At 41.9% G+C, this 16175-nt stretch overlaps 1 protein-coding gene and 1 long non-coding RNA gene across 31 annotated transcripts in view; one reads left to right on the top strand and one right to left on the bottom strand.

Annotated features, from left to right (window-relative positions):
• HECW1 (HECT, C2 and WW domain containing E3 ubiquitin protein ligase 1) overlaps positions 1-16175 on the bottom strand; it is a 319771-nt gene that overhangs the window by 6225 nt on the left and 297371 nt on the right. For all 30 annotated transcript variants that reach the window (XM_086845056.1, XM_086845137.1, XM_086845031.1 and 27 more), the window contains 5 exons: positions 9894-9992; positions 8410-8539; positions 4572-4718; positions 3700-3814; positions 2244-2442 (listed from right to left, as the gene is read on the bottom strand). In XM_086845056.1, coding sequence (XP_086701182.1) covers positions 2244-2442; positions 3700-3814; positions 4572-4718; positions 8410-8539; positions 9894-9992 — 690 coding nt within the window. The remainder of the gene's footprint in view (positions 1-2243; positions 2443-3699; positions 3815-4571; positions 4719-8409; positions 8540-9893; positions 9993-16175) is intronic.
• On the top strand, positions 8539-10872 carry LOC147655779 (uncharacterized). Its single transcript, XR_015274796.1, has 2 exons — positions 8539-8890; positions 9776-10872. It is a non-coding gene; the product is annotated as an uncharacterized LOC147655779 (long non-coding RNA).

The following is a 16175-nucleotide window of genomic DNA, read 5'->3' as shown; positions in this document are numbered from 1 at the left end:
CCTCTCACTCCCTTGCACCCCAGAAGAGAGTAATGAAATGAACAGAAATGCTGCGGAGTTTGTGACTGATGTTTGCCGACTGTGTGCAAAGAGCAATGTCCTCAGTAAGCTCTGAAACCTTTACACAGAACCTGGCTGTACATATATACTGCAAAAGGAGGATCTGAACTACAAATAGGAAACTGTTGCTCTCAGGCTTTCTTACCACATTGCTGGCTGAAGCTCAGAGGGCATGAGTCATCTCACTGACCTTACATGTTTTCATCTGGTTTTAAATCTCAGTGCCCACATCTAGCTCTCCATATAATCTCCATTGAGTGCTTATGGTAGATGGACACAAACCAAAATGTACCAGCTGTGATTCAGCTATTTTAGGAGTCTGTGTTCAGGTGAGATGAACTGTTACTTGAAAACACTTACTCCCATTTCCTGACTTCAGACGGAGTCCACATAAAATGTCAGCTCTGAATGCCTTATGATACAGTGCCTTGGCTCCAGTTACTGCATCTTCCACTGCATAAACATGGGCTTGAGCAGGCTTGGACTGAGAGAGTGACCAGATTTGGCCTTTTCTCTCCGGAGGACTCCAGATGTTTGCTGAAGTCCATGTCTTTGGTATGTTTCTGGAAAAATGTTGCAGCTCGGTGTGGGGGGGTCTGTCCAACCCCCAGCTCTGCCAGCAACAATCCTGGACAGACATCCAGAGAAGGAGCAGCTGTCCAGGGAGTTTCAGGCAGTTTCCAGACAGGGGTAACCCTTAGGAGTGTGGCCAGAGGCTTCAAGGGATCAGCTCATTTAGAAGTGATTTCTGCTCTTGTGATAAGCTGTGATCAGCCCAGCCAGCTCCGTTCATGGGTTACTCCAGCCATGGGTAGACAAGAGAGGGGAGACTGTGTGGTGTTCCACAGGAGTTCTTTATTGCAGGCTTCAGCAAAGGAGGCCAGTGATGATCTACTCTCATCTGGGCAAAAGCTGGGGTTTTTATAGGGAAAGGGAGAACTGGGAAAAGGGCCTATGGTCTGAGACTGGGATAAAATGACCAATAGTTAACAGTGAGATAACATGGGATCCTGAAGCAGGACGGGGTCCACAGCTTAGTCACCATGACTGAGCAGGTTTGTCTTATCTTAGGGGGCAGATCTCCAGGAAGGAGGCCTGTCAGAGGTCTGGGCTTTCTCCACAGGTAAAACAACACGGAGAGCAAGTAATGAAAAAACTGGACCAGACCCTTTGTTAATTGATTGTCTGACTATATTTGCAAAGTTTATGAGATGAAATTTTTGCTCTGTGCCATAAAAGTGGCCTCCTTTGGAGCGTAGCTGAAAGCCAATGATAAGAGCAAGAAGAAGGCATCCTTTGAGGGCAAATAGGATGTAATAGGGCCACTGTAGCATAAGTATCTCAGAGGCAATGAAATGCTCTGTAATCCCAATGCGGCAGAGCCTCGCTGTCAGGATATTCAAGAAAAGGTGATGCACTTCAGTAAGGAGGGATGAGTGTTGGTCACCCATAAAGTGGTAAAGCAGAACTCAAAGCTGAAATCATCACTGGCTGTGCCACGGCTCTCTTGGGTGGCCTGAGGCAAGTCCACCCCTTTGTGCTCCTGCCCCTTTGTTCTGAAAAGGAAGAGGACCCCTCCTTTGGGAATCACTGCCAAGTCTGTTGATTCTGTGTGACATTATAACTCATTTGCTCCAAGCTGGCTCACTGAACTAGATGCAACAAATTGGATATTATCACCACACGGTCTGAAGATTTGTCCCTAAGCTTCTCCATTACAAAAAAAGGAACCATCAGACTAACTAAATGAAGGGATTACACTCAGGTCTCTAGCCAAAACTCAGAAACAGATTTTGGCTTTCATGTCTCTGTAAATTCACAAGTATTTTTTCTAGCGCTTTGGAAGTAAAGGGAACAGAATTACTTGACAGGCTCCTGTTGATCTGAATCTGTTCTAGAATCAAAATAAGAGAACTAGGTTTCAACCTATGGAAATCTTAATCTTAACCATTTCCAAAGATTCCAAGTAGTTTGAATTGAGCCTGCAAATCAAAAAGGCAGCAAAAGAGAACACTTTTTTCTAAATGCAATTAAAGAACAACAAACTGATAATTGTTTTTTGTTTTGTTTTGTCTTTTTTTAGGTCTCCTTACTGTATATATGAACTGACAGAGAGATGCAATGAAGTACCAGGCCTATGTTTCTAACAGCAATTCTGGTACAAAGTCCTGATTGGGACATACCTTGGGAGGGAGGTTATTTTCCCCCATTTCTCTATACAGAAGCGCCGCAGGCCGTTGCTCCCTCGGAGAGCGGCAAAACCCTCGTACGGCACGCTCGACGTTCCTGTGACGAACTGCAACAATCGCAGCCTCTGCTCGTTGTTAAACCTCTCCACAGCTGCCCAGAACCACCGTATCACTATGTGTCCATCATGGTAGCCTACAGCAAGCAGGAGAAATAAAAATCACTCCCTCCTAACTACGAAGAGCAACACTGAAGAAAGTTCCCATTAGCATGGGGCAGTAGATCTCCTACTGGAAAGATTCTGGCCTAACAATATATTTTGTTCTTCATTAGCAGTAGGTCCCAGCTTCCATTTCGTCCCAGCTGTGGATACAATAATATCACTAACTCATTTCAGACCCTGAAACTCAAATATGTATTAGAGATTCACTGGTCTCTCACAAGTATCTTGGCAAGAACTGGGGTTACATGCATGAGATATTAAGAGCAACAGCAATATGCCACACAGTGTGAGTCTTAACATCCTAATAATTTCTGGTTCACAAGTAAATTCTCTTTTGGACTGCAGTAGTGTTCAACATATGGAGAGGAGTTTGCTGCCACAAGCCCTTCTCTGGCAAGCTTCCCACCTGACGGGCTCTGAGCCTTGGTTTGTGCCTGTGAGAGCCAGCATATACCAGGCATAATCTGTTTCAAAAGTTAAATAGAAAAATGTAGGAGGAAAATAACATTGGGGACCAGCTGTCCTTGTGGTAAGCTGCATATTTCAAGGTAACCCAAAGGCTGGGCAGTGACCAGCAGGGATTGAAACCTTGTATTTCAGGGGAGGATATGTGAACCCCAGGAACTTTCCACTTGTGGTGCAGAACTGGTGGATTTCGCATTTTTCCATTATCCAAGACAGCCTGGATAAATCATTGGTTAAAGCAAAATGAGACCAAACATTAGAGAAAAGAAAAAAATCCAACTTGACATAGTTCAGGCTGAGGGGACAGTTACGCAAAATCTGTATGTTGTTGAAATGTATTTGGGAACTGTGAAATTCAGCTCCTGATTTCAGCTCCCTCCTGAAGCCAGGAGGTCTTGTGGATCTACTTTCTGTGATGCCCAGAGTTCAGTCAGTCATCTTAGATGACTTGTAATTTTTAGATCTAATTGTGCAAATCCTTTTCAGTCCTTAACAGTCGAAAGTCCTGCTAAGGCTGCAGGAATTGAATAGATAAAATCTGGACAAAAATAGCAGAAGCAATTTCAGTAGTATAACACCACAATACCTGTTGATCCAAACCTGAGATATTATTTTTTTTTATTTCAGGAGTTATTCTTCACAGTAATTTCCAGGACAAAATAGGGCATTTCCCTCAGGAAGGACAGAAGGAAAACATGGAGCAAGACTTCCATGTTTTAGATTGAAACAGTCAAGACAATAGTAAACATGAGCAGGCAGTTTACCTCCACGATATTCTGTGTTGTTTCGCCAGTCATTGAGATCTATTTCTGCAGTGCCAGCTATAACTAGCTCCAGTTCTCTGGCATCAAAAACAGAGACAAGCCTGGAGTCTACAACCTGGAACAAAAACCACTTGTAAGCACAGTTCAGACTGGAAATGAAGCAAAGTCCTATAAACCTATGGTTCTGGGGGCCAGCTCTTTTTTCTGACAAAGTTTGAATGTTTGCATTCACATGTTTTTTGTATATGATTAGGGAGGGGACAGAACAGGTGACTACATGGGTTGGTCAGCAAAGCCATAGGTTTTCACCCAGTCCTTGAAACAGCTCTGCCAGAAAGATGTTCCCAGATCCAGGTCTTCAGCAAAGATAGCTTGCAAAATCCAGGGACAACAATGGAGTATCCAGGAATACCAGCAGCAAGATAACAGCTTGGATTGCACCCACAGACTGACTTTGCTGGAATGAATCCCTGAAGACACAGTGTGTTTCATCAGCTTCTCATCAAAGTGTACAATTCTTCACAATCTTTCTCAGAGACCCCTAACCCTAACCTAAAATCACAACATGGTAGAACAAAATTTTTAAATGCCTACTTCTCTAATTGTGTGAATGGAAAGCAGTGTAATTCTTAACTCTTGATCATAAATGGTGCTTTATTATATTCAGAAGACACATTTCTTTTTTTTCTCCTTTAATCCTAAGCATCCTGTATCCAAGGTCTTTCTCTGTAGAGATCCGAGAACTCCAGTTCCTTGCTGTTTGTGTCGGTGTAGCAATTCTCTAGGGTACTGATGAAGCACAATTTAACCAGGGTGCTACTCTCATTCAGATGAAGGAGGGATGACTGTGGAAGCATCACTTTGTTACTTACTTCGTAGAAGCCACGGACCAGGGCCTCTGTTTGCTGGACCACTCCTCGTTCCACTCGCCACTTAACCATTCTCTCGATGTACTCCTTCTTGTTCTTTTCTGTCACCGCTGTATTTGCCCCTCCAGATTTCAACTCTCTCTCTGTTACCTACAGAACAAAGATGAACAGTGGTGTAGCATTGTATAGATCCTGTTGTGTTCCAAATATGAGATCGTCCATGCAACAGCACAGGAAACAACAGGATGGAGAGGCAATCACAGTATTGGAATAAGCAGACTGCTTTGCCAACTGGAAGGGATATCTACTTCTCTCTTAGGCAAGAAGTGTTACCCTTCCCCACGTGCTAGTAAAAGTATTTACTCAGAAATGCCAACAGCTAAAGAAAGTATCATAGAATGAATACTCCCAATACACTACCTAAAACAAGACCTTGCACAGATAAATAGTCACTGTGGGATTTGGAGTTTTGTATCAGCCATTCAAACCTGAGAAGAGTTTGTATTGTAAATAACCTTTCCTTATTTTAAGCAAGAGCTGCAGCATTTCTTTGCATTTTAATAGTTAATTTAGTTGGCTTGAGTTACTAAGGCTTGAGATTGAGAAGTGATTTAAGGAATCACTCTGGATCCTACCCAGTAAGCACATACTCCTCCTCCCACGTGACAGAAAATTGTATTTGTCTTTCAATTATTATCACATTCAATTTAGTGGATTTAAAAGGAAGAGTATGTTGCTCTCCTCTTCAGTTTTCTGCTGCTATAACAATGACGTCCACCACAGGCAGTGGTTCACAGTAATGAATAGAGTTCACAGTAAATGAACTGTATGAATACATATTCATTACTATTATCTATTTATTAGCCCAACAGACAGCACACAGCACAGGCAGTATTTAGGTCACCTTACTTGAGGGACCTATTGCAATATTATTAATTAAGAAACATTGACTGAGTCATCTAATCTGTAGCTTTGTTGAGAAACAGCAAGAACAAGTAAAGCTGGATGGAAGGAGTTAGGAATTCTTAGCTGGTTCAGGTTAAATTCCCAAACATAAATCATTGCATCACTATTATACAAGCAATGCTGCACTGTATAGAAAGCAAGGCTCTGTCCCTGCTACCATGCTGTATTCTTCAAGGCTGTGAGCCATCAACATATATCTGCCAAACCTAATGTTGTAGAGACTAAATGTTGTCTAGCTTTAAGCATGACCAGAAGTCCAGATGTTCACAGTGTCCTGCAAGACTTCCCACAAACACCTAGAAAACTATTAATTTTTTCAACTTCTCATTATCCATATAAATTCAAATACTATTAGCCATCTATGACTGGAGACTAGCAATTAATAGCAACATATCTCTCTTTTGAGGTTCTTGTTCTTTGGGGCATTAACCACAACTGTGAGCTACAATCCAGAATCAAGTTTCAGAGTAGCAAGGAGACATTTCAACCAATCTAGCTCATTCCTTTTACCAGATAGGAACAATTGCCAAGGCTCAGAGACAGGCTGTATCCACAAAGAGAGCTCAGAGTAAGGCCTGGAAGAACACTTGAACACTTTCTACTGGGTAAAAGCATGAGAAAGCACTTTAGGTCATGACCAACTGACGTGTCTCCATCTTATAAGTGAAATTCTCAAATTGTTATTCAGTCCCCACCAGTAAAAACGTGTAATGCTTGATTTGATGTTGTATCACTGCTGCTACAGGAGTGCTCCGCGTTCCAGTATGCAAGAAGGCTGGAATTGACCTGGAGTAAACTCTACTTAAGAAAGTACCAAGAAAGAGGATATAGCCTGAAAGCCTTAGAAGTTCAATAAACATCAGAGATAAGACAAGAAAGAAAATATGAAAGCAGCAGTGACTGGTCCATAATAAAGTGATTGTGGAAGCAGGACAAAAGGGCTGTAACCATCTACTATACAGCTTCTCAAGGAGTAGGTATATTTATTTTTTCCCTTACCCAGCCCTTGAAATCCAGTTTCCCTATATTAGCAGAGCTCCCACTGTGATCTACACTTGCACGTGTACTAAGTAAAGTACTTACTCAGATGGCATTTAAGTGGTCAGATACTCTTGGCTTGGAAGAATTTCCAACTAGGATCCATCTCTGAGCATGAAATGTAACTGCAATTTCTTTGTTATTTTGCTGTCAGCACTTGGCAAGTTTGAAGAGGAAAATCTGACTTTCACTTAGGACACTTGGATTCTGACGGTTGTAAAGCACAGCGAGAACCAACCTTACCCACCATCACTAGTTCTAGAAAGGTCAGTGTCCAGTCCATAGGAAATAAAGGACTAGACAACAGCATCAAAATCTGGCTTTTAGTGTCCTTTTGCTTTCATACCACAGTATCTACAACAGAGTGATCTTTTTCTATTCTCTTTGGAGCCATCTCTTATATTCCACAACAGACTCCTATGCAACTGCTCTCTTTCCTTCGAGGAGAGTGTGACAAGCAACTAGCGTGCCAAATGTCACCTTCAGATGCATCAGGGCAACTCAGTTCTTATTCAACTTTGTAGTCTTCCCTTGTAAATACAAACTTGTCTCATCTGCCTTTGGGAATATGTCTGTATGTGTCTGTCTGCCTTTGTGTATTAGTCTTATGTAGCCATATCTTCCATAACTGCACTGTCAATTCAATGTCATGCAAGCTCTCAGTTCCAAGTCCATGAAAAAATCCTGCATTTAAGACTGTGGAAAAACAGTGTTACTGTTCCTACAGAGGCTTCCTACTTTAATTCTTCTGCCCCATCCTTTTTATCTACCTGTAACTCTGCTCATCCTTTGTAACCTTTTGCTACATGCAGGCTAAATTCAGTATTTAATATACTGCCTGAAGCCTTGTTTGCCTTCTGTTATTTTCAAGCTCATAGCTGAGCAGGGCTGGAATTCCTCCCCTCAGAGACTTGTCTAACTCTTCAATTGCTCACAGAACTACCTAGCTTTGTGCAAATCCTCCAGGCAACTTTACTGTCAAGTGGTGAGAGCCATTCTCTGTATATTCCACCTGATTTCTCTGCTGCTTTTGACACTGTGTGTCTGCTCCTTACCCATTCCCTGAGCTTCTGCACTGCTTGGTGAGCTTGGTTCTTCAGCCGCTCTAGTTTTCAGTATCTCCTTGGAGATCCTTAATCACGGTCTGAATACTGTTTTGATTCCCATTCAAGGCTTCCCAGAAACAGTTATAATCCGGCATGGTTTGCAACAGCAAAGAGCATGAGGGCTTCAGTGCAACCCAAAGAATCCCACAGGAGACACTTACTATGACTGCCAGACTGCACTTAAGCCAGTGTTGCACTCTCCCTGAGGCTATAGTGGTCAGCCAGGTTACAGAGAACTGAGCTGTAGAAAGCACAATAAATGGATGTACAGACCAATTTGTTAAGTAGATGCAAGGTAAGTGACAGAATCTAACAGGGAGATATTAGACAAAATGATGGTGAGGGTAGCCAGGTCCTACACCACCTGTCAAATGTTTTTTCTCCCTCCTAACCCATCCTTTCAGTCACATCAGCTTTAAGTTACATTGCTTGCATTCACCAAATGCCACATCTGTGTGAACTACACCCTGGAGAGAAAAGCTGCACTCCAGAGAATTCCTCATGCTCATCAGTGTGTGGCTCAACAGGCCTGCAGAGGGACTGGTATTGTATATTATACACCCTAAGAATAAACATCTGCCTTGGAACAGGTGGCTTGAAAGAAACAGAAGGTAGGAGAAGAAAATGTTATTGAAAGGCTAAAGGATCTGTTCTGACAGAAAGATGTTCATCATGCTCAACTTTGTCAGCTTCAAATTTGCTTTTCAGATGTTTTGCATAGCTATGCTCACCTGTCCAAATACCTCCTCGTTCACTGTGAAGGTTAGATCCAGGATATCAGTGATATTGTTATCCTTCATCCACTGCAAGCTCTGATGGAACTCTTCATCCAGGTACTCTAAGTCACTTAAATCACATGGCCTGATTGCAAGACAAGAAAAAAATATGGCCCTGTGACTACTGGCAGCATGATTTCCCACTAAGTATGTGAACAAATTTACTGAAGATCCAACATAAAACTGAAGTTCATTTAGTTTTGTTAACATCAAAGCATGTTTCACAGACCGTCTTGAAGCAGTTCTGCAACTGTTTGCTTTGCATAGCTGGGCTCAAGGCCAGATCTGTTGGCTGCCTGTATTATTTGCTGTCAAAAGACACCCCTGGGGCTTGATTTTACGTGGATCTTCAAGATGTCCTGCACTTCACAGTACACATGTCCCTTCAGCCCTGCCATGCTGTGCCTGGCTGCTTCCATTACCTATCATCTGCCAGGTAAGCACACAAGACTGACACAGGGAGGACCAGGCAGCCTAAATTTTTGCTAAAAAGGAGCCATCCTTGTCTGCTGAAAGAACAGGTAGATGTTATGAGCAGCCTGGTTTCCAGTTCCCTAAAGGGGCAATAAGGATGCAGGGATAACCCTAGGTTTCAGCCTATTTTCAGACTAGATCAGGTACAATATAGATATGAGTGTTTGTACCCCAGCAGTAACAGTAGTTAAAAAAAACCCAACAAAGACCAACATGATAAAGGACTTAAAGGATTGTTAAGACAGGTATCTTTGCTGATTTGGAATCATCTTAATGGACAACCTGTTTCAGCTACACTTTATTCTGCTCTTTAGCATTTAATTGCAGTCTTGAGTAAATATTTATGGCTTTTTTTTATTGTTGCAAAAATTTTATGTACCTTGTCTTATTTCAGTCTATTGATTGTCAATCCAAATTAACCTTAAAAATTCAAACTGAAAATAATGTATTATTGTTAGCTTATGTTTACTAAATAAAAGACAGAAGACCAAAAAAAACCATTCACTGGTTGTATCTACATTAACATTCTTAATTAACCCAAGTTATGCTTTAGAATGAAAAGCTACTCCACCGGTGGAGCATGGCAAATGATGTACTTTTGCTTAATACAACCTCTGTCCTTATTTCATTATTATTTTGTTTCATTCCATCAAAGATGTTTTTTAGTCTTCCACCTAGCAAAATCTTCATAACTTTCCATCAGTAGTAAACTCTGGAATTATGTGTCAGTACTTTCTGATGTATTTCTAAATGTCATACTTATTTATTTTTTCAACATAGTATTTATGAATGGCAAATTCTTGGAGAAAGCAAAGAAAAATTAAAATGTGTTGATTTTCTATTGTAGAGCAACGAAACAACAGCAGAAAGAAATTGAAGGTCAATGCACTCGAAGCAGCTCCCTGAGGGTTTGTGTCTCTGTAGGATTCACTGTGGGATCGCTGTTTCTGCACAGTTATACTCACAGCCTTAGCAGTGCTTTGTAGAACGGCCTTGTGAAGAAAGCATCAAGAAGGTACTGATGAATGAGAGCAAGGCCAAGAATACGACCGCTGAACCTGAACCTGTGAAATAAAAATGCAGAGTAAATGAAGTGTAACTCAAGACTTCCAGTACAGGGACTTACACAGGCAGCAACTGGGGTTTTCTGGTTTGTTTCTGAATTAGTTTTTCACATTTATTCCCTGATTTTTTTTTTTCCAAGCAGACACTTAATGCCACTCCTTCCATGTCTGATCAATAAGAGATCTCCCTGATGCACCTCCCACTGCAGCCATACCTGCAGCTGGCATGTTACGTGCTCTGCTGTGCCAAACCAATGAACGCTCACTTCCTGTGATCTCTCATTCAGTGTTCTGATGCAGACTGACTACATGCAACACAGTATTTGGCCAGGGAAATACTGTAATACTCCACCTCAGCAGAACAAATGCTATCTCAAAAGAGCTGCAACGGATATTTGGAGACTCAGTATATGCAGTTTCTGACTAGCTACAACCCTGTCTGAGGTGGGGCTTTAAAGTACTTTAAAAGGGTAGTGAGTGGACTTGATAGGGGAAAACTGAAGTTCAAATAAGCTAACTGTTGTGACCAAGGACACATTAAAATCAGCATCTAAAGTTCAGGCACAGTGTTCCCAGACCACTTCTTTAATTTTGCTGCTCAGCTTGTTTCAGTATTTACACACTCCTGTGTTCGTTTCTAGGAACAGCAACCCCCAGTCTCATTCTAAGTACACTCAAATAGTGCCCAGCCCATTACCATCTGAGATTTGTGATGATAAACCATTGAATTTTAATTCCTATGATTTCTTCTGTGACTCATTCTATATTTTTCCATCAACCCCGCTTTTAAATAAATCATCTCAGACAGAAAAACACAAAACTGGTGTGAGTCCAGGTGTGTTTGATTTTTGTAAAAACAACCCTCAACAACCATTAAAAACTTGCTTATATGTAAGAAAGGAAAGGAAAAAATCCAACACCCCAAATGTGAACACTCCAAGTCTGAGCTGACTGATAACACAGAAAAGTTTTGCTGCACAGAAGATGAGAAACATATCAGAAAGTACAGAAACCATTCCTTCCACTTACAGGAACCAGTACAAAGATCTCTCCTGCACATGAATGAAACATGAGTCTGACTGTAATAAAGATGGCAAAGAATATCTGTTTAGTCAACTTTATGCACATGGGACAGAACAAGTGCTTAGTATGTCAAATGGGGCACAAAATAGCCTGTTGTGGGCCCAATTAGCATTTACATCACCACAGGAGCTGCCTCCGGGTCCCTGAATCTGAGAAAGGTGCTTATGATATGCAGCTGACCTGCCACAGACGAACGATTATATTACCCCCTTTCAGCTGTTTCCACAGCAGCAACAAAAGGCAGCTGTTGGGTCTAGTCAGGGCCTGCTTCACTTCACTTGTGCTCCAGCGCAGTGCTTCCAGCAAAAAGCAAGGAAAGGAGGGGGAGCTGATACAATGAAAGCACAGTGGAAGGCAGGCAGCTCAAATCCCAGAAATGCTGAACCTGTAATCCGTCAGTTTTACAGCACCTTCAGGATCCATAATCAAGTCTGTGTGTCCTAAATAACGCGTGTCAGCTTTTTTGGTTTCGTTCTTCACCCCCATCCATCCCCGTACATTTTGAAAGCGAGCACTGAATGAAAATGCTGGGGGTGTTCCTCAGCACAGTGCTCACCCCACAGCTACTCAGCTGTGCGGGACTGGGCAGGCAGGAGCCACCTGGAATAAAGCTGAAAGTGAGCTGCCAGGAAAGACTGAGAACATGGCTTCTCCTAAGAAACTGCTTGAATGTGTGAACAGCATCCCTTTTCTCCTTGCTGCTTGTTTCACTTCTGCATGACTTTGAGGCCATTCCTGCAAAGCTGACATGAAAGGGCTGTGCACATACACCGAGGTGTTTACAGCTACGGGCACATGTTACAGGGGCCGTTAATGGAGAGTTTAATTTGAATCCCTGCCTTGTTGCACAACTGTATCCAGCCATCCCAAAGCCATGTGCAGCACTTCTGTGTGAAAGTTCCAGGCCTGGCACAACAGCCTAAGAACACCTGGGATAAGTGAGGCAAAATCATTAACAAAATGTTGCCACTGCAGGTGCCTATCAATACAAGGGATAAAAAAAACTATGTTGCAGACCCTATTCCCTGCCAGCTCCCTATCACCCCAGAAAAACAAGGTGCTGTGTGGCCAAGGCATGTGAGCTCTCCAGCCCACAGACCCTTCTGCCCATGCACAGAGATTTGGCATCTCTACAGAGACTTGCTGTACTTGACTCACTTCTGAAGAATGGCATAGGAGAAGGTTCTCTGGCCCCTTGTCCATGCTGGACAGGGCCCGAGACCAGACATGACACTTCTGTGTCTCCAGCACTGAGAAGCAGGGACTGTGGTAAGCCAATGGATACCTATCAACAGGAGGCATTTGCTGCCTTTCTCAGAGAGCAAATTATCTGTGTGTGGCTCCATTCAGTTCATCAAGCTGCCACTACACTCAGAAAAGCCTAGCAGTCCCACTTAAAATATACCAAAACTTACAAAAAAGCAAGAAGGAACAAATTGCCCTTCTTACAAAAGCCAGTTAAAACAAAGCCAGACTCTTGTGTTTATTTCTCCCTGAAAGATTTAGAGCATGGGTGAGATTTGGAGGTGGGTAAGACAGTCCTTTCAGAACAAAACAAGCTTTCTTGACAGAATACGCTGCACAAAGTTAAATCCTGGCTGGAGGGCACATACCTTCCTTAAGCCTGAATTACATTTATCTTTCCAAGGAAGTGTAAAATGCTTGTTTGGTTTCTTTCTAGCAGAAAAGCTAGTTTGGGAGAGGTGGGGAATGCAGGGTCTTGTTCTGGCCTTTTCTTTCAACACCATTCCCTTTTGGAGACAATGACTGAGTCTGAGTAATGTGCTCCAGAGAGGGGGAAAATGCAGGAAGGAGTTAATGAACAGGAAATGGTGTAACGAGAGACAGAATTAATGAGCAGTGGAGCTGCTCTGGTTCGACTGCCTATTGACACCGTTGGTCCACTCAAAAACGACATTGTGTGCACCTGCTTTCTGGCTTTTAACAGCATTACTCTTTGACCCATTTGCAGAAATTTCCACTGTACCCAGCTAATTCCTTTTCCTTCTGGAAGCTTCAGGTGCCCCTGAAGCAGCCACAACAGTCTGTTGCAAAACAACAGGCTCACTCCCCTCGACAGGACTCTGTGCATACTTAACTGCATATCCGTGTACTCAGGGAAAGACAAATCCATATGCTGTAGCAGGAACTAGGCAATAAATTTTAGTCTGACTGCAGCTGAGTCACAAGAGATTTAATGTACTCTGGTCCTTATCATACAGCACCAGAACAAGGCAGAACCCACAATGACCCTTTGGTACAGGGCCCTCTCTTAACTGATTCAATGAATGAATGGAGCTCTACTTTAAATGACAGTTTTTCCTTGGATTCAGATGGATAATGATGTACCTTGAAAAGATTGTGTGCACAGGGGAAGAACAGTCTTTATCATTCTGTTGGGAATGCTTTGGGAACCATGCCTTGTGGGCTAAATTAAGTATGGTATAAGACACTTCCAATACTAAAAAGAGGCAGCAGCTGATGAGATTAAAAAGATTCAGAATCCTGCAAAACTTATCTCACTCAAACACATCAGCTGCATTTAAGTGTATCCTTCTTGATGCGGTAACTTGTGAAAAGATATTCAAAGTAGGGCTTGAGAGAGATAAATATAGCATGGTTCACATCAAATTTGAAAACGTCACATTCACAAGACTTGCTTTCATCTGTAAGGGAAACTTACACATTCTGTTGCACCAGTTGTAAAACTCTGGACTGTTTAATTGTGCAGATGAACTTTTGGCCACCTGAAAGACAAGCTGAACAAATGAGGCTACACTGTGGGTTTCTGTCCTTGGCAGCTCTTCTGAGGATGAATGGTATTTGTCAGGTGGATGCAGCTGGAGACCCCATTAGTCCATTCACAGTGGGAGAGACTGGATCTAATTTTGATGATTATTAGATACCAGAGAATCTAACAAGAGGAAAATATTGAGAAAGGCACAATCATGGGAAATACTTCACCTTGAACATGAATCTTATTAGACAACAGAGAATTCAGTCATGAAACACAGATTTGTATGAAACTGGACATAATGGATTCCTGAGGCTATGGTACAGCCTGTTTTAAAGCACTGTTAAAACTGCCACTGTTATGAAGACACTCATGAATAACCTAAAGGCCAGAAACTGCTGATTAAAGGGAAAAAAAATCAATTCTTATAGCCTCAAATTTTGTGATTTACAATCTTTCGATATGAGGGGGGACACAGCATGCAAGGAAAATGTACTGAGTCTATGATTTCTGAATTTTGGTGTTATCACCAGCACTAGCATTTTATAAAAAAAGGACTTTTTTTTTTTTTTAAATGCAAGAGAGTTATAAGAATGTGTATGTTGCAAAAAGAGTTGACCAGAAACATGGTTACAACTCTGCCTGGACTCATACATTATGAATTTTAAGCAATACTGGCAGTGCATCAGGCATATGCTCCAGAGGTCTGTGTCTAGATGCTGGCAGTACACATCCTTGTGCTGGCTCAGTGCAGGACATGACCAACATGTCCTACCTGAGCTACACCTACAGAGAAATGATCTAGCAGAAGATCTCTACAAAACCTTGTCAGTGGGTCAAATCCAAACCTCTGTCTATCTGCCTTCATTAACAAATGCCTTTCTTTAATTTGGTGTGCATATTTAACCCCTACTCACTCAAATGAGAGAACATTTGAAGGGACTAATGGGATGACATGAAGCATTCTTTTGTCAGGAAGGTTGAACCATGCAGGCTGGGACAGCTCATGTGTTCTCTTTATCTGACTTGCATCTGCAAACTCGGCAGACTTCTCTTTGCCACAGTGTCATTCAGCCTTGTGTCATTTGGCCTCATGGCAAATGTGCTCTGTATATCTGCAGGCTCAGAGGTGGATGCTGTGGCATTCCAGCACCATGCCTCTTGAGTTCAGGAATCTGATGACCTCATGTGTCATTAATATGAAAGGCATGGCTCTTACAAAGGCTGGAGACAGAAGTTTGTGAAGTCTCAGCACATTAAAGAGAAAAGGTAAAATAGTTCCTAAATTAGTCATAGAGGAGAATTCCAGTATAAGGAGTAACAGGAATACTGTTGGCTCGTTTTCTTTTTTTACATCCATCTCTAATATGAAGAATCCTTAGAGAGACCAAGATCTTAGAGAGATCAAGGTACAGCTTTGGGTCACATTTGCATGGCATTGCCCAATGCTGCACTGACTCCAGTATCTAACTACACTGGCACCCCACATGAGAACTTAATCTAGATCCCTACACACTTCTTTTGAAGGAATGGTAATGACTCACCCCAATCAGGTTTTGGTTTTACCTCCTGTGCATTATGTTCTAAATACTGGAATGGATCTTATCTCATGTAATGTCAAAATTCATTCCAGGTTTTCAGACAGTTATTGAGTTTTTAAGGGGAAACTCCATACTTCCTCACTGTGAAACCACAGAAGATTTTGTCAGGTAAGCTTCATTTTCAATCCATTTTTCAATTAAAATTTAAAGAAAAAGTTTAGGAGTACTGACAAGGAGCAACTGTGTGTGAAGATTTCCAGCCTGGAAACTGATGAACTTTAAATAGTTAAGTCTACAGGGATTGATCCCTGCCGCCCCAGCAAATGTGACTGGGGATACATTCTACTCAGAGCAAAAGCATTTCATTCAGGCATCAAAAGATCAAGAAGCATATTCCATGAGCCTCTCTTTGATAATCTTGTCTGCTTATTATGCCTATAAAATTTAGGAGTTTTATTTATATTTTCAAGAAAATTTGTTACACTCATTTAAGAAAGTACTAGCCTCTCTTTAAGTAGCCCCAGCTGTAAAGTGGAACAGTACAGCAGACCTGCTTGTGCAGTGTCATAAAATACAGAGAGAGTGCTCAGAGATGGTGGGAAATTACGTGCATCAGCCAAGAACTGAAATTAAAATGTGAGCCAGTCTCTCAATTTATTGCTAATTTGTGCATATATTTTCTGCTGCAAAAGGCCGGTACAATACTGGCACTTTAGTAAGTGGTTGTCCTACTTCTATTTTCTGGATCTATCTGCAAGTAGAACATGTTTCTGTTTCTCAATACCAAGGAGTAACCACATAAAAAAGAACTATTGCTTACATGTG

Source organism: Cyanistes caeruleus, chromosome 1, assembly GCF_971803275.1.
Source record: "Cyanistes caeruleus chromosome 1, bCyaCae1.hap1.1, whole genome shotgun sequence".
NCBI classification, from domain to species: domain Eukaryota; kingdom Metazoa; phylum Chordata; class Aves; order Passeriformes; family Paridae; genus Cyanistes; species Cyanistes caeruleus.
This window is presented reverse-complemented; position numbering and strand designations above follow the sequence as displayed.